The sequence below is a fragment of the Lynx rufus genome, unplaced genomic scaffold (assembly GCF_022079265.1).
Source record: "Lynx rufus isolate CCGP_SWC_20201006 ecotype Redwood Valley unplaced genomic scaffold, mLynRuf1.p SCAF_9, whole genome shotgun sequence".
NCBI lineage: Eukaryota > Metazoa > Chordata > Mammalia > Carnivora > Felidae > Lynx > Lynx rufus.
In genome coordinates this window covers 88534904-88552938 of record NW_025814897.1, presented here as the reverse complement: position 1 = coordinate 88552938, position 18035 = coordinate 88534904, and the positions used below count along the sequence as shown (strand labels likewise).

The window sequence follows — 18035 nt, the reverse complement described above, 5'->3', positions numbered from 1 at the left end:
ATTCTAATTGATGAGCAAGAATGTTCCTATTTAAGCTCATCCAACGTGACTGGGAATACCTGGAAAACCAATTCCTTCCCTTCAATGAATTTTGAGAGAAGGAGAAATAAAGATTTTTTTAATGTTTATTTCTGAGAGAGAGAGAGAGAGAGAGAGAGAGAGAGAATATGAGTGGGGGAGGGGCAGAAGGAGAGGAAGACACAAGAGTAGGCTCCAGCACAGAGCCTGACACAGGTTCGAACCCACGAACCACAAGACCATGACCTGAGCCGAAGTCGGACGCTTAACCAACTGAGCCACCCAGGCGCCCTGAAATAAAGATTTTTAAGAAAATCCAAGTCATACCTATAACATTTGATTCAGTGATCACTTATTAAGGTTTACAAAGCTTCTAATTCACTTTTCAGCAACAAAATCTGACTACAAGGAGAGATTCCCAATAAACTGTTTTCACATTGGTTGACACTTTGGTTCCAAAGGAGGATACGCCCAGCTTGGCATTCTGCAACTGGTTCTTGAGGGAGGAGATAACAGGGTGCCTTCCTATAGTAGTTCCAAAACTTCAAGTTCTCACAGTCTAGTAAAAAACTAAAAAAACAAGGAATGGAATGGAGGATGTTGATACAGAGCTGCCCACTTAAAGAGAGGCATTTGCCAAGTATGGAGAGAGAAAAATACACACACACACACACACACACACACACACACACACACATTATCCATTACTATCATAATTTTCTAACAGAAAGAATATTTTAATGCCAGAAGGTAAAAATGACATAATCTCTAAAAAAAGATTATATCTGCTTGCCCATCACCCCATCATTAAGAAATGGCCAGATTTTCACATGGAATGTATGGTTTGGATAAATAGTAGTGTTGGCTACCCGGACAGAAGTAGACTGCATTTCCCAGGTGCCCTCACTGTTAGCTGTGGTCATGTAACAGGTGTGGCACCACAGCCAATGGAATGTGAGTAGAAGTGACCTACACCACTTCCAGCCTGGTCCCTAAACTTGCCACATACCCTCTTCCGTGTCCTTAACCTTCCATGGCTGGACTGTGATGCCCAGGGCAACCTTTAAAGCCAAGTATTGTCAAAGGGGGAACAATGTTCTGCCTGGAACATTCAATAACTGTGGCAGTAGAGTACTCACCCCATCTCTTCAACCTCAAACCACTTTAGCTCCTCAGGTAAGAGAGAAAGAAATCTCTCATGTGTTTATACCATTAGAGATTTGGAGATTATTGCAGTACTTAGCTTGCGTATGATTTAAAATATGAGCTATGAATCAACAATTAAAAACTAATTTTTAAAGGACAAAAAATTTGAACAGGTATGTCAAAAGAACACATACCAATGGTCACTAAGCACATGAAAAGACAGCTATCTTTCGTCATCAGAACAATGCCAATTACAACCACAGAGACATCATTTCCTACCCTCAACGATGGCTGAAATTAAAAAGCTGGTAACGCCAATGTTGGCAGGATGTAGAGCAACTGGAACTCTCACACACTGCTGATGGAAGTGTAAAATGGTACAAACACTTCGGAAAAAAAGGCTTAGCAGTTTCTCATAAAATATTCACTTACCCCATCACCCAGCAGTTCTACTGCTAGGTATTTCCTAAGAGAAATGAAAGCATATGTGCACAAAAATACTTGTATGAGACTTCTCAAGGTAGCTTTACTTATAACACCCCAACACTGGAAATAGCTCACATGTCCAGCAATGGGATAAACAAATGATGATGTGTATTCATCTAGTGGAATACTACTCAGTAATAAAAACAACAAACTACTGATACATGCAACAACATGAATGACTCTTAAAACATTTTTTTCTTTTTTTTAAATCTTAAAACATTTTTGCTGTACGAAAGAAGTGTTAACACAAAAAAGTACATAAGCCAATGGTTAAAAAAAAAAAAAAGTCAAAACAGTGGTTGTGTGGGGCAAGATTGCAGGGGATGCAATAAATCACTAGGAAGCAGCATGAAGGAACTTTCCAGGGTGACAATAACCTTCTATATGTCTTGATGAGGGAAAAGAATTCACAGGTGTATGTTTATCAAAATACACTGGAATGGTACACTTAATATTTGTACACTTCACTATAGGTATTACCTTAAACACACAATCAAACACTGCACTCTGTTCATTTGCAGGCTTAGTGTTTAGGGGTAAAGTCTACTGATGTCTAAAATCTAATCTGAAATGTATCCCCAAAAAGGGGAAGGTTAATGGATGAACAAAGAGATGGACAGATAGAATAACACAATAAAAGATATGTAGCAAAATGTGGTGAATACGTAAGTATACACTGCACAATTCTTTCAACTGCTCTGTTTGAAATTTTCCACAAAAAGCACTGGAAAGTTGTAAAGGCTCCCTATGCGAAATTCCTTTTGGAGGATCAGGAGAGGGGATCACCTCAAAGAAATAAGTAGTTTTCACTCAGAGCAGCTAAGAGTGAAGGGCAACAAGACATCGAAGTGACTGCCAATCAGGACCACATACACAGCACATGGACATACCACAGGCAGAGGAGACAGCACTATTTCGACTATGAGTCCCCCGATCATAGATGTGCTTTTGTGAGCCAGATGTTTCACACATAGGCAACCATGTAGAGAAAATCACCAGTAGGGTCTTAATGACTTAACAACAGTTACTGATTCTCCAAACGAAGAGGTAAGCTAGTCTCAGAAAAAAGGGGGGTGGGGGGTCCTTTAAAAATGAATAAATTGTGCCTTATGAAAAACTCACTATATAGTCCATATTTTTCTCAATTCACAGAGTATCATGAAAACTTCAGTGTGAACCAGGATTTAGTGACCACTGGATATGGAGGGAATCCTGGCCCCACCAGCTACGTTCTAATCTTGACTCTGCCACTAGCTGCCTGTCCTTAATTAGACTCTAAGTCCCTCTGGTTCACTTCAGGAACTCATAAAAAACTGAACTACCCTCCTGGCATATAATAAAGGACAAAATGAGAAGAGAGATGTTCCAGGCCCTTAGAGGAGAATGACAGACAGCCTTCTCAAGAGCAGGGAACAATAAAGCAACCCATGGACATTTAGCATTAATACCCCAGTTCATAAATACTAACCTATTTTTGAGAAAGAGCATTAAGATGAGAAAAAAGCATGGCTCTCATCCTCTGCCATTAACCAACTGCCATGCGAACTAGGCAAGTCCCTCAGACTCTCTGGGCCAATATGACAAGACTCGGATCAGATGCACTCTCAACTGATCCAACCTGCTCAAAGATGCTCTTTAGACTGCGCCTGTGGATACTGGCCAGGAATGCCTCACCCACCACCACTGAGCTGAAAGCCTTCTCATCGTTACAGCTCTCGTTCAGATGTCACGTGCTTTGGGAAATTTTCCAGCCAAGTCCGGTCATTCCCTTTACACTTTACAGATAACCTATATTAGAGCCCTCACCACGCTCCCTGTATGTTAATCATTTGTTTATCTGTGTTGTCTCCCTGACTAGACTTTGAGCTTCTCCATGCTACAGTTCTTGCCTCACTGGCATTTGTACACCTTGTCTCGGCTCAGTGATTACGCAGGCTCTCAAAGAATACGTGTGAATAAACGCCATTAATCCCTACTGTCGCTTCTAGCTCTACAAAGTTAGGCATGGTGTTTTTTTAAAATGCAAATGGATAATGGATGTTAGGAGTGTTTAGTCGTTCAATGCAGTGCGTACCGAGTATCTGGTATCGTGAGCAGTGTTGGGACATCGAGATGATAAAACACGATCCCTGCCCCCACGTCAAATATGGAAGCTTGTAGTTATTGCCAGATCAAGGTCAAGGCTGGAGCCCCGTTCCCACTCCCCCACCCCCGCCCCCACTTCCTTTCTTGCTGTGGCTCTCTGCCTCTTTCCCCATGAGCCTTCATTCCTCCCTCAAGCTGCGACCTCTGTCCCAGCTGGGAGAATTGCAAAAATCGGAGCCAATCACTTACGCCCTGCGGCCGACAAATCCTGCAGGCGTGTGCCCAGCCCCAGAAACCTCTCCCCTTCTCCCCACGAATGGAACAGTCCTTCGAAACAGGAAAGCAGCGCCCAAGCAGCGCCCACCCCGGCCCGTGATCTGTGGTACTGCCCCTCTCCGCACCGCAGCGCAGGAGAAGCCGGGCCGTTACTTGCCCACGCCCAGCTCTCTGCGCAAACCTTCAGGCCGGCTCGAGGGACGCAGGGTATACCTGCGAGGCCCGCTGCTCCTTCCAGAGCTTCATCTGGTCGCTGGCTGGATCCCGGCTGTCCGCCATGGTGTCCGACTGGCTTCGCAGAACGTTGCTGGCAGCCTCGGCGACGCGTCTCCACCCTCCGCTGGAGAACCAGTCTACCGCCGCTCCACTGAAGTAGGCGACCACAGGCTCCGCCACTCAGCTCCGCCCCTCGCCCCGTCCCCCGAGGGAGGGCCGCCTCCTGATTGGCCGCTCGAGCGCCAGACAGGATGGGATTGGAAGCCAAATATGGGCGGGAGAAGAGGGGCCAGGCGCTGGGCCTCCCGGAGGGAGACGCAACCAGGGGGCTGGGAAAGGCCGGAGAGGTGTGTGAAAAGCGGGGGAAACCCTGCCCTTGCGCTCCCCAAACGGCGGGATTTGTGAACCCGGGGCTGGGCCCCGTTTAGGGGGCCCTCAATCTTGCCCCCCGGTTATCAGCATCCTTCAGGCTGCCACGCGAAGCGACGGTTGGTGGCCTGCCTGTTTTGCTGAGGAAACGCTTAGGCGCTGCGGGGTGGGGCTTAGAGGCGTAAACACGATCTCAGCTCATTTTAATAAGTCAGAAATCCTGGGATGAATTCCAGTAATCTTCTCAAATGTCACGTTAGTTTTCCTGGATCACAGACTATTTCCACGGAAAAAATGAAACATTGACAAGTTCTTAAGGGTCTTAATGGTCTAAAATCCTTAGGAAGGAAGTTCAGCCTTTTAGGTTCCCTTTCGGCTTAGAAGTTCCCCGTTTTGGACTATCTGCTGTGTGCCAGATGCTGCTAGATGTTTGCCAGACTATATCGTTTAATTTTTCAATCTCGTGATGAAAGTTTTATTATCCCCCGCTTGAAATATGACGAATCTGAGGCTTAAGAGAGGTGGAGGAACTTACCTAATGGAGCTTAAAAGCCAGCAAAATGTCAGAACCTAGATCCTTGGGGGCCTGGGTCCTGAACCACTATGCTATCCTGCCTTTCTAAGAATAAGAATTTTGAAAAACTCTAAGAATTTTAGAATTCTATGTCTTTAAAGAGCCATATTGGAAAATTAAATCTTGAGTTATTGACTAATTTGTCATTGTTATCAAATGGATTGAATGATTTTCCCCCTTCAGGTGCTACGATTTCTCTTTAAATATTACCTTGATGCATACGATCTTCAAATTAAGGGTGCTCAACTTTTACATTTGATATTTTTCAATAAAGCTACATATAATGGGTAGATATAGGATAGTGGAACTTTCAGGTGTTCTTGATTTTACAAAAGTGTGATATCAAGAATCTCAGTCCTACAAGTTTAACTTTTGCAGTTCATTGAAAGAGCAGCTCCCAAAATTGATCTTCAGTGCCCTGTTATTTTTCCTTCATTACACCTAACACAACTGCAAAGATGCTATTAGCTGTGTGATTTGTGTGGTGTCTTTTGCTACCCACTTCTTCCTACTGCCACCAGAGTATAAACTCCATGAGGGCAGGGGCCACATCTTGCTCTGTGTTGTATTCTGCACACCTAGAATTTATTGAGTACTTACTCCATGCCAAGGAGTCTTCTAAGATTTTTGTGTGCACCTGCTTACTTCACCCTCCCAACAACCCTATAAGTTATAGTATAAGATACTAATATTATCCTCATTTTACAGTTTAGGAGACTGAGGCATGGAGAGGTTAAATAAGTAACTTGTCCAAGATTACACAACTATTAAAGGATAGAGCCAGGATTCTAGCCCCGTTCATCTCCTGGGCTCATGGCTTGTTGAATAAATAAATGTTGAAAAGATCAAACTAATCATTTTCTGTGTTGACTAGGATAAATTTGAACCAAGTAAATGAAAAGAGGCCTGGAGTCATGTGTTAACCCTTGATCTCTACATGAATATTGTCCTGTTTATTTTTTTTCTCTGTGTTTCCTTTAGTGTTGGTTTGGATTCCTAACGAATTTCCAGTGAAAGAGAAATGGAGAGACAAGACACTTTCAGATCATGTCAAATCTTGTACATTAAAATAAGGTATGTGCTTACAAGTAATGGCCATGAATTTATATTAGCTACACTGGTAGCATTATATTCATTGGCTTTACAACTATAACCTAATTATAGTTTAAGTGAAAACACTCCTAAAAACCAGCCCTAGTTTAAAAATACATTAAACTGAATCTATTTGACTCCTAGGTAATCCCAAATGATTGGTTCAGTAAACAAATTTGGCCCCAGATTTTTATATTTTATTAATACAAACACGTGAATATTTTCATTGGTATTGAATACAATTGTTATTTAGAAAATACTGTTCTCTGATTATTCAGAACCCAGTGAAATAAAATATACTGGCACAAAACATAATGTTATTGTTCCTGATCTCACCAAATCTAAAACCAAACTTACAAAGTAGGCCATACAGTAAATGTTGAAGACAAAAGTCTGGGCACTCAACTAGGAACCTTTATTGACAAATTTTCTTCCATCGGTATTTGAAATAGAGGAGAAACTGTGTCTTGTTGGATGACGGGTATATAATATAGCGCAGCATGAAAAGTAATGGAAACTGAGATAATTATTTCTATTCTAATTCCACCCACCCTCTGAGGGACTGAGAATGTTCCACATATTTTGATTTCATTCTTTTCGCAATAGCCTTGTGGAGTAACCTGGGGATAGAGAGAGAGGTAGAAAAAAGGAAGAGTGTAAAAGAGAAGAGATGTGTCACAACCCAGAATGCCCTGTGAGGGAAGGACAGTGAACACTACCACAGAATGGTATGTGTTTTCAACCCACTGTGGACTAGTCCTGAGCAGACAGGAGAGGGAAAGCCAATTTGCAGAAAGTGACAATGGTTCTATATGGGTTTATATGTGTAAAACAGGCACATACCTTCTACTTTGCCTATTTTGCTTTTCCACACATTACTTCTGCTCTAATAAGAACAATTACTTGGGGCCCCTGGGTGGCTCAGTCGGTTAAGTGTCCAACTTCAGCTCAGGTCATGATCTCACAGTTCATGCGTTTGAGCCCCACATCAGGCTCTGTGCTGACAGCTCAGAGCCTGGAGCCTGCTTCAGATTCTTTCTCTCTCTCTCTCTCTCTCTCTCTCTCTCTCTCAGTCCCTCCCCTGCTCACACTCTGTCTCTCTCTCTCAAAAATAAACATTAAAATAAATAAATAAACAAACAAACAAACAAATAAATAAAACAATTACTTAAGAGGAAGTAGCCCAGACCTCCTTTGAGGTCTGTTAATGGCCATAGTTGGAACATCCTGAGAGAAAAAAGCCATGTGCTTTTTCTCTTCCAGGCTACATGTTCCATGTTATTTATCTGGGTGTTTGCTTTTTCTTTTTTTTTTTTTTTTTTTTTTTTAATTTTTTTTTTCAACGTTTATTTATTTCTGGGACAGAGAGAGACAGAGCATGAACGGGGGAGGGGCAGAGAGAGAGGGAGACACAGAATCGGAAACAGGCTCCAGGCTCTGAGCCATCAGCCCAGAGCCTGACGCGGGGCTCGAACTCACGGACCGGGAGATCGTGACCTGGCTGAAGTCGGACACTTAACCGACTGCGCCACCCAGGCGCCCCATGGGTGTTTGAAAAAAGGAAACAGAAATAAGAATTTGGATTTTGTTATTACCCTAACTTTTTTTTTCTGATTTTAAAAGTAATGTATGCCTCCTAACGAGGGCTTGGAAATACAAAATAGTATATAAAATAAACAATTATCCACAGGTAGTAATAAATAGATATCTTTCCCACCAATATTTTCTCTTGTGTATGCAATGTGTGTGTGTGCGTGTTTGTGTGTGTGAGAGAGAGAGAGATTAATAACGGATCATACAGAATGTGTAATTTGTTGTGTGCTGCTTTTTTTTCCCAACTATTAAATCTGTTTAGTAAAGATAATTTTGCTCATACAAACAACAACAGTTGACAACAGTCTGAGCGCTGGACACACCATCAGAGACGGGGAGGCACTGCAGGCACTCTGGAGCCCTTCCCCCACGCCCAGAGAAGAGCCTGGGTGCTTTTCCACCACCTTGCCTCTGAAGGAGATGAAAGCTGAAGGATTACTGCCACCCCCTGCCCCCAAAAGACCATGGCACAAAGGACTTCTCCTTACGTGGTCCGCTAATACTGGGGGAGGGTCTCCCTGCCCTCCCTGCCCTCTCCTCACTGGCCTGGACACAGGAAGTGAAGTTGTTCGGGAAGGGGGTGAAGAGGCTGATGGGGAAGGACCAGAGTCGGGACATCCTACCCACCCAACAGACCACGGTGGAAATTTGCAGGACCACAAAAGTAGTGCTGCCTTTGCCCACAAGCTGATTTTTTTTTTCAACTTTCAAAACACTTGATTTGGCCCAAATTTCATGTGATACAAAAGCATTACATGCTTAAACCTGTCACCCAGATAGAAGGCTCTTTCCATTCTTCAGGCCAACTTTCTTCACAGGCAAATAAATAAGAAACAAAAGTATATTCTGTAGATCGTATATAGAAAGTTTTCCTTTACAAGAACAAAAATACTTAGACATGTTATATTTAGTGTAGCTTAGCGTTCCAGTTTATGGTGATAACTTCAGTTAATTGTTTGGAGGTACATGACATATGCAGAAGAACTCAATAGACAGCTGATAGGTTAACTCTTGATTAAGGACAAAATATCTGACAGGTTTCTTTTCTTGTATTTTTTTTTTAAAGATACTACATTTGTAAATTCAAGTTTGGTTGGCCCTTTTTAATCTTTTTGCTCAACATTTTGAACGCTTCCATTTTTTTTCATTTTGTAGAGCCTTTGAACTTTGTCTCTCCCGTTTTCTACTCTCAAATTCTTGTTTCTTAGCAGCACACTTAGCTTGTACTCATTCATGTTTTTCTTCTGCTTTTCCATTTGATGCTTTTTCTCTTTTTTTTTTTTTTTTTTAAGAATAGTAATGAGGTTTACTCTTTTGCTATGCTGTTCTGGCTGAGCTGGTCACCTCTGCAATGTTCTTCAGACAAAGCCTGGTCAGTGCTAGATAGTTCTGGCAATGGCTGATCAACTTGTTCTTCTGACAAAAGCTGATTAGCTTTTCTAAATTGCTTCCTGAGCTTTCCTCTTCATCTCACTAGAGATGTTTCAGATTATCAAGGCATCCATCTGTGAATTGGGATTCCTATGAGGTTTGAGCCTTCTTTTCCTACCGTAGCAATTTCTTGTAATTTTGCGGAATCTCCAGTTTTCTTGAAATGCAAAGCCTGTCCATCAGGAATGCTCCCTGCAAAAGAAAGCGAATGGTTAGGTCACCACATCCTTTGTTTAAATTTCTTATTCCTGATGGAAAACTCCTTTGCCACACATCCCCAAACTCCCTGTCCACCACCTTGTTGCCACCTCTCTGGCACCGTGGCACATCAACCATGTCCAAAGTCCTGCTTCTTTTACTTAATATTATGGAATGAAATTGTTCCTGAGTCTTTAAATATTCTTCCAAAGTGTTTTTTTTTTTTTCCCTCATGCCTGCACAATGTGCAATCAAAGGACCGATCCCTTATTTACACATTCCCTTACTGGAAACATTTAATTTTTTCCTACTGTAAATAACAGTATAGTGAACATCCTTCCTCTATTTGTATTTGTACTTACTTCCTTAGGACCCACTTCTAGAAGTAATTTTTGGTTCAAATCATATGCATATTTGAAGTCCCTTGTGACATACGGTCAGTTTTTTCTGCAAAACTTGAAATAGTTGACATTCACCAGCACTGAGAGTAAGGACTGGAAATAAAATTTTAAAGATGGATAAGTTGTTAGATTCTAGGTACCTATACATTGCATATTTTATTAGATTGTTCAGAAAGGACAACACCTCTCGCATTATATTCAGCCATTTCCACCTACTCCCATGAGATTCATTCTATCTGGTGAGTGGCTACAATGTCCTATGCACTCTGTGTGCTTGACTTTGGGAACATAGTAGTGAAGAGATGGGGATAGGCAAAAACAAGCAAAAAGCCAGGAAATAACATGATGTGAAGAGTGCTCTGAGGAAGAAAATACAGCTGCTGCAGTGGTATCAGAGAAGGTCACCTAACCTGAACTTGAGAGGTCGTGAGAGGCTTCCTCAAGAAATAAAGGCCAAATGAACCTTGAAGGATGAACAGGTGTTAGGTATAGTGCCAAGAATAAGCATTATCTTAGCCCCACTGCGACCACAGAAAGCCGAAGAGATTTCTTCCATTCTTTCTCGAAAGTCTGACATCATCACTGATGGTATTGTGATACCTTGAATAGTATAGGGAGAGCAAGCAAACATTTGCGGCTGGAGTTCAGCCTTTTCGAAGTTTGCCCAAGCACGCTGGCCTCTGTATCTGACTCAGACTGGCTTTGACTTCTGCTGCTCACCCACTTTTCCTCCTCATCTGGGATCCTGCATGGCCTGTGCAAATCTGTCATGTTAACTACTGGGATTGCTATGCCTGGCTTGAGTTGTTTTCCAGGGCTGCTGTCTTTGAGATATTTTGACTGCCTCCTTTGTATGTGCTGTTAAGTGTTGTATTTGTGCTTGACTCCGGGCTTAAGTCTGTATGCAGAAACCAGACATGGGTTCTTAAAGTCCGACAATTCAAAAAAAATGACAAATCCTCATAGATAAATCAATGCATTCAATATAGCTTGAGACCACACACTTACGTATCTATGGAGAAGTGAATAGTTATAAATTATACATGCTGAGTGGAACTACTGGTTGTAGCTGGGGCTGTAGACCAGGAGGAGGGTCTCTCTCTTATCTTGTTTCCCAAAACCCAGATCATAGACCAGCAGGGCTTCAAGGGGCAAAACAACATGATGCACAGTTAAAGGTCTCAACTCTAGCATCAGAGCAGTGGGATTTGAATCCCACTATGGCTTCTTACAAACTGTGTGACCTCCACCAAGTCTTTGAAGCTTCTAGATATTAATAAGATATTAGACAATTAGCTATCAATACCTTCTGTAGTATGTATAGTCTAAGCAGCCATAATGAAAAGAACCTCCCCAAATACCGTGGCTTCAACAATGTAAAAGTTTATTGCTCTCACACAAAACATCTCAGACCTAGATGGCACGACTGGTTAGGCAACTAAGCCATCCTCAAAAATGAGGCCTTCATCTCTGAGTCTAAGGCGGTTGTCCCCCCTCACTTGGTCATGACTGCATGCCAACCATGAGAAGGGAAGCAAAGGAGCAAATGGAGCACACATCTGTCCGTTTTGAAGGCACAACCTTGATTTCTGCTCACATCAAATGGCACACTTGATTTCTGCTCACATTCCCTTGGTCAGAATTTGGTCACATGACCATGCTTAGCTGTACAAGAAGCTGGGAAATGTAGTCACTGGCTGTGCAATCATGTGCTTGACAAAACTCAGGCATTCTATGATAAAAGAAGAAAGGGAAAATGGATATTGGTGGTCAACTGGGAGCATCTGCTACAACTGGCCTCATTGGGTTGTCGCAAGGAGAAAGAGAGATGGCGTATACAGTGGGTGTTAGATCAGTATTTCTCATTATTGCTCTTGAGCGCCACATGCCTCTTTGATGGACTGCTACAGCTGTTGAGGAAATACAGCAAACTTTGCATTAGCATATTATATTATAGCCACCCCTATAGAGTGTGCTATAGTGAAGAGACTGCCTCTGACCACGGCAGGTGTAACTCTGGGTTCACATTGTGATGAATATTTAGAACACTGCCCTAAACCAAACCTTCTTGTTCCACATAGCCATCACCTCAAACTTATTTTATTTATTTATTTATTTAGTAAGCATTTACATCATCCCTACTATGTCCCAGTCTCCACTGTAAAGGTGTTTCCCAATGTTAACCTATCTAATCCTTACAACAACCCCATAAAGGATGAACTCTTATTATCTTCACTCTACATATGACACTGAGATATAGAAAGACTAAGTAACCTCCTAGGATGCCTGGGTGGCTCAGTCATTAAGCATCCGACTTCAACTCAGGTCATGATCTCACAGTTGTTGAGTTCAAGTCCCACACTGGGTAAGCACGAGCCCCATTCAGGTGAGCTCGAGCCCTGCTTCTGGTGAGCTTCAGCCCTGCTCCATGTAAAAACACGAGCCCCAGGTGAGCCCTGCTCTCTCTCACGCTCTCATGCCCCTTGTGTGGGATTCTCCCTCTCCCTCTCTCTCTCTCTCAAAAAAAATAAGAATAAGAATAAGAAAGAAAGAAAAGAGGGGCGCCTGGGTGGCGCAGTCGGTTAAGCGTCCGACTTCAGCCAGGTCACGATCTCGCGGTCCGTGAGTTCAAGCCCCGCGTCAGGCTCTGGGCTGATGGCTCAGAGCCTGGAGCCTGTTTCCGATTCTGTGTCTCCCTCTCTCTCTGCTCCTCCCCCGTTCATGCTCTGTCTCTCTCTGTCCCAAAAATAAATAAACATTTAAAAAAAAAAAAAAAGAAAGAAAAGAAAGCCTAAGTAACCTCCTAAAGTCACATAGCTAATTAGTGCTGGGGCCAGGATTCAAACCAGGCTCTGGAGGTCACATCTCAATTTCAACATTGTTCTGCCTGCCACAAAGCAGGCAGGAATACAGAAGGATCTGGGGGGAGTGTCCCACATTCTTAGAATACAACTGAAGTGAGGAGGCATTAAGATGGCATGGGAGTAGGGAGAGCCTATGCTTGCCTCGTCCCTTGAACACAGCTAGATAAATATAAAATCATTTTGAACACCCAAGAAATTGATCTGAGGATTGAGAGTAAAACTGAATAACTGGGGTGAATAAAAAAACACCACATCGTGGAAGGTAGGAACTGCAGAGAGTTGATTTGGTGGAGGGAAGAGTTGTGGATGTTGCGATGGGGAGGAAGCCCTGATCACACAGAGGAAAGAGACAGAGAGACAGAGAGGGGGAGAGAGAGAGAAAGTACAATGGGGCAATTGCACAAGAAAAACTCTTCCCCAAAACCATTGACTGGGAAAAAAGAGAGGGGCTGAATACCACAGGTTTTTATAAACAGTGGAGTGCAGAGTCTGACATTTCAGAGGTCCACACCATCGCCGGGGTTGCACTTGGTGGGGCTCCAGTGGGAAGGAAGGTAGAGACCCAACAGCAGGCAGCGTGGTCTAAGGATACCCTGGGTTGCAAGGGGAGAGGCATTTCCCCTGCTTGGAAGGCATTTGGGAGAGGGGGCATGAGCACTCCAGGGGCAAAAGACCCGGTGGGCACCAGTGAGCTGCTCTGTTCACTAATATAGGAATGGGGATGCTGGCTGAGGGCAGCGAGACTCTGAATTGCTGCACAGTTGCACAAACAATTTCTGGGACAAACTGGCAAACAGCTACAGTGCAGCGAGACCCTCCCTCAGGATCTCTAAAATTTGGAGTTTTTAAGCTGAGCCACGTACCTGAGATAAGACAACAGGATTGCTGTGCCCCTGGCAGGCGGACACCTCAGACCCAGGCAGGGTGAAGGAGGGGATCTGGTGGAAGCCAAGGACACAGAGAGGTGATTGTTTGCTTGTCTGTGAAGGCTTCCTGAAGATCGGTGGGTGGGAGCTCCCTGCTCCGGGGATGAGAGAGCAGGGCCACCCCATTTTCACCCAGCCCATCAGCACTGACCAACTTCAGGGAGCAAAACAGAGCCACCAAGTGACTTGTACCAAACCGCTTATACCAAGCCTCACCCCTCTGCGTCCTGCAGTTGCCTCTCCAACAGGCAAGTCTGCCTGATAATCAGCACCACAGGCCTCTGCCCCAGAAGACCAGCATACTGCTGGCATGCATCAAATCTACCGATTATAGAGTGCTGCAAACTTCAGCTCTAGGGGAAATAGGATCTAACTTCCTTTTTATTTTCATTTTATCATTATTTTATTTTTATTTTTGCTTTTAGTTATTTTTTTTTTATTTTTTAGATCTAGCTTCTTTTAACAAGTAGACAAAAACACACTAAGGATCTAGATTTCTTGCCTTTAAATTTTTTTTCATTTATTTTTTTATTTTTGGATCTAGCTTCTTTTTTTAAATTTAAAAAAAATTTTTTTTTTATTTTTGAGAGAGAGAGAGAGAGAGAGAGAGAAAGAGAGCATGAGCAGGGGAGGGGCAGAGAGAGACACACACACAGAATCTGAAGCAGGCTCCAGGCTCTGAGCTGTTAGCACAGAGCCCAACACGGGCCTCAGGCTCACTGACCACAAGAACATGACCTGAGCCAATCAGACACTTAACCAACTGAGCCACCCAGGCGTCCCTGAATCTAGTTTCTTTTAATTAGCAGACCAAAACACACCTATGATTTAACTTCCCTTTTTTTTTTCTTTTCTTTCCCTAGGCAAAATGACAATACATAGGAATTCTCCCCAAAAGAAAGAACAGGAAGAAGCAATGGCCAGTGATTTAATCAATACAGATATAAGTAAGATGTCTGAACTATAATTTAAAATAACAATTGCAAGGATACTAACTGGGCTTTAAAAAAGCATAGAAGACACTAGAGAATTTCTTACTGCACAAATAAAAACTAAAATCTAGTTAGGCCAAAATTAAAATGCTATAACTGAGATGCAAACCCATGGATGTCATGACAGTGAGGATGGGTGAAGCAAAGGAATGAATCAGTGATATAGAAAATAAAATTATGGAAAATAATGAAGCTGAAAAGGAGAGGAAAGAAAGGTATTGGATCATGAAGGTAGACTTAGAGAACTCAGTGACTCCTCAAAGCAAAATAACATTCATATCATAGGACTCCCAGAAGATGAAGAGAGAGAAAAAGGAGCAAAAGGCTTATTTGACCAAATTATAGCAAAAACTTCCCTAATCTGGAGAAGGAGACAGACATTGAAACCCAAGAAGCACAGAGAACTCCCATTAAATTCAACAAAAGCTGGCCATCACCAAGATGTATCACAGTCAAATTCACAAAATACAAGGGCAAGGAAAGAATCCTGAAATCAGTAAGGGGGAAAAAGTCCTTAACCTGCAAGGGAAGACAGATCAGGTTCTCAGCAGATCTGTCCACAGAAACTTGGCAGGCCAAAAGGGAGTGGCAGGATATATTCAACGTGCTGAATGGGAAAAATATGCAATCAAGATGCTTTATCCAGCAAGGCTGTCATTCAGAATAGAAGAAGAGATAAAGAGTATCCGAGACAAACAAAAACTAAAGGAGTTTGTGACCACTAAACCAGTCCTGCGAGAAATATTTAAGGGTACTCTTTGAGTGGGGAATAAAAAGACCAAAAGCAACAAAGACCAGAAAGGAACAGAGAACATCACCAGAAACACCCAACTTTGCAGGCAATACAATGGCACTAAATTCATATCTATCAGTAGTCACTCTGAATATAAATGGACTAAATGCTCCAATCAAAAGACATAGGGTATCAGAATGGATGATAAAAAAAAAAAAAAAAAAAAAGAACCACCTTGGGGGCATGGGTGGCTCAGTTGGTTAAACATCTGACTCTTGATTTTGGCTCAGGTCTTGATTTCAGGGTTGTGAGATCAAGCCCCATGTCAAGCTCTGTGTTGAGTATAGAGCCTGGTTACAATTCTCTCTCCCTCTCTCTCTGCTCCTCTCCCCCACTTATTCTTTCTCTCTCTCTCTCAAAAAATAAAAATAAAACAAAACAAAACAAAACAAAAAAAACCCATCTATATGCTGCCTACAAGAGACTCATTTTAGCCTAAAGACACCTGCATACTGAAAGTGAGGGGATGAAGAACCATCTATTATGCTAATGGACATCAAAAGAAAGCCAGAGTAGCCATACTTATATCAATCAAACTAGATTTTAAAACAAAGACTGTGATAAGAGATGAACAAAGGCATTATATCATAATTAATGCCTCATAATCAAGAACATCTAACAATTGTAAACATGCCCCCAACTTGAAGCACACAAATATATAAATCAATCACAAACATAAAAAAACTCAATGATAATAATACAGTAATGGGGGGCTCCTAAGTGGCTCAGTTGGTTAAACATCTGACTCTTGATTTTGGCTCAGGTCATGATCTCACAGTCATGAGACTGAGCCCCACTTCATGGCTCATGGTGAGCATGGAGCCTGCTTAAGATTCTCCCTCTCCCTCTCCCTCCACCCCTCCCCCACTCACACTCATGCCCGTGCTCTCTCTCTCTCAAAAAAAAATTACAATAATAGTAGGGGATTTTAACATCTCACTTATATCAATGGAAACATCATCTAAGCAGGAAATCAACAAGGGAACAATGGCTTTGAATGACACACTAGATCAGATGGACTTAACAGATATATTCAGAATATTTTATCCTAAAGCAGCAGAATACACATTCTTTTCAAGTGCACATGGAACATTCTCCAGAAAAGATCACAGAATGGGTCACAAATCAGCCCTCAATAAGCATAATAAGATTGAGATCATACCATGCATACTTTCAGACAATAACACTCTGAAACTTGAAGTCAATTACAAGAAACAATATTGGAAAGACCTCAAATACATGGAGGCTAAAGAACATCCTACTAAAGAATGAACGGTCTAACCAGGAAATAAAAGAAGAAATAAAAATTACATGGAAGCAAATGAAAATGAAAACATGACAGTCCAAAATCTTTGGGATGCAGCAAAGTCTGTCCTAAGAAGGATGTATATTGCAATACCTCAAGAAGCAAGAAAAGTTTCAAATATACAGCCTAACCGTACACTGAAAAGAGACAGAAAAGGAACAGCAACTAAAGCCTAAATTCAGAAGAAGGGAAATAATAAAGATTAGAGCAGAAATAAATGATATAGAAACAAACAAAAAAAGCCCAGTAGAACATATCAATGAAACTAAGAGCTGGTTCTTTGAAATAATTAATCAAATTGATAAGTGCCTCGCCAGGCTTATCAAAAAGAAAAGAGAAAGTACCCAGATAGGTAAAATCATGAATGAAAGAGGAGAGATCACTACCAACACTAAAGAAATACAAACAATTGTAAGAGAATATTATGAAAAATTATATGCCAACAAACTGGGAAATCTGGAAGAAATGTACAAATTCCTGGAAACATACAAAGTACCAAAGCTGAAACAGAAAGAAATAGAAAATTTGAACAGACCCATAACCAGAAAAGAAATGGAATCATTAATTAAAAAGCTCCCAAAAAACAAAAGTCCAGGGCCAGATGGCTTTCCAGGGGAATTCTACCAAATATTTAAAGCATAGTTAACACCTATTCTTCTCAAATTGTTTCGAAAAATAGAAATGGAAAGAAAACTTCCAAACTCCTTCCACAAGGCCAGCATTACCTTGATTCTAAAACCAAATAAGTAACCTACTAAAAAGAATTAAGACCAATATCCCTGATGAACATAGATGTAAAAATTCTCTACAAGATACTAGCAAATTGAATCCAACAGTACATTAAAAGAATTATTCACCACAATCAAGTGGGATTTATTCCCGGGCTTCAGGGGTGGTTCAATATTCACCAATCAATCAACATGATACATCACATTAATAAAAGAATTATATGACCCTCTTAATAGATGCAGAAAAAGCATTTGACAAAATAGAGCATCCATTCTTCATAAAAACCCTCACCAAAGAAAGAATAGATGGACCAAACTTCAAAATCATAAAGGCCATATACAAAAGACCCACAACTAATATCACCCTCAGTGGGGAAAAACTGAGAGCTTTTCCTCTATGGTCAGGAACAGGACAGGGATGTCCACTCTCACCATTACTATTTAACATAGTCTTGCTGTCTTAGCCTCAGCAATCAGACAACAAAAGGAAATAAAAAGACATCCAAATTGGCAAAGAAGTCAAACTTACACTATTTTCAGA

The 18035-nt window shown here is 41.8% G+C and overlaps 1 protein-coding gene, 1 long non-coding RNA gene and 1 pseudogene across 2 annotated transcripts in view; 1 reads left to right on the top strand and 2 right to left on the bottom strand.

Annotated features, from left to right (window-relative positions):
• CAT (catalase) overlaps positions 1-4395 on the bottom strand; it is a 36603-nt gene extending 32208 nt beyond the window's left edge. Inside the window, exon 1 of the mRNA XM_047070966.1 lies at positions 4225-4395. Within this exon, the coding sequence (XP_046926922.1) occupies positions 4225-4290 (66 nt within the window). The 5' untranslated portion in view covers positions 4291-4395. The remainder of the gene's footprint in view (positions 1-4224) is intronic.
• Positions 4329-8719, top strand: LOC124505150 (uncharacterized). The gene is made up of 3 exons (XR_006960571.1): positions 4329-4383; positions 6152-6244; positions 8118-8719. It is a non-coding gene; the product is annotated as an uncharacterized LOC124505150 (long non-coding RNA).
• A 151-nt stretch (positions 8720-8870) lies between these two features.
• On the bottom strand, positions 8871-10656 carry LOC124506011 (thyroid transcription factor 1-associated protein 26-like; annotated as a pseudogene).
• Between the last annotated feature and the right edge of the window lie 7379 nt (positions 10657-18035).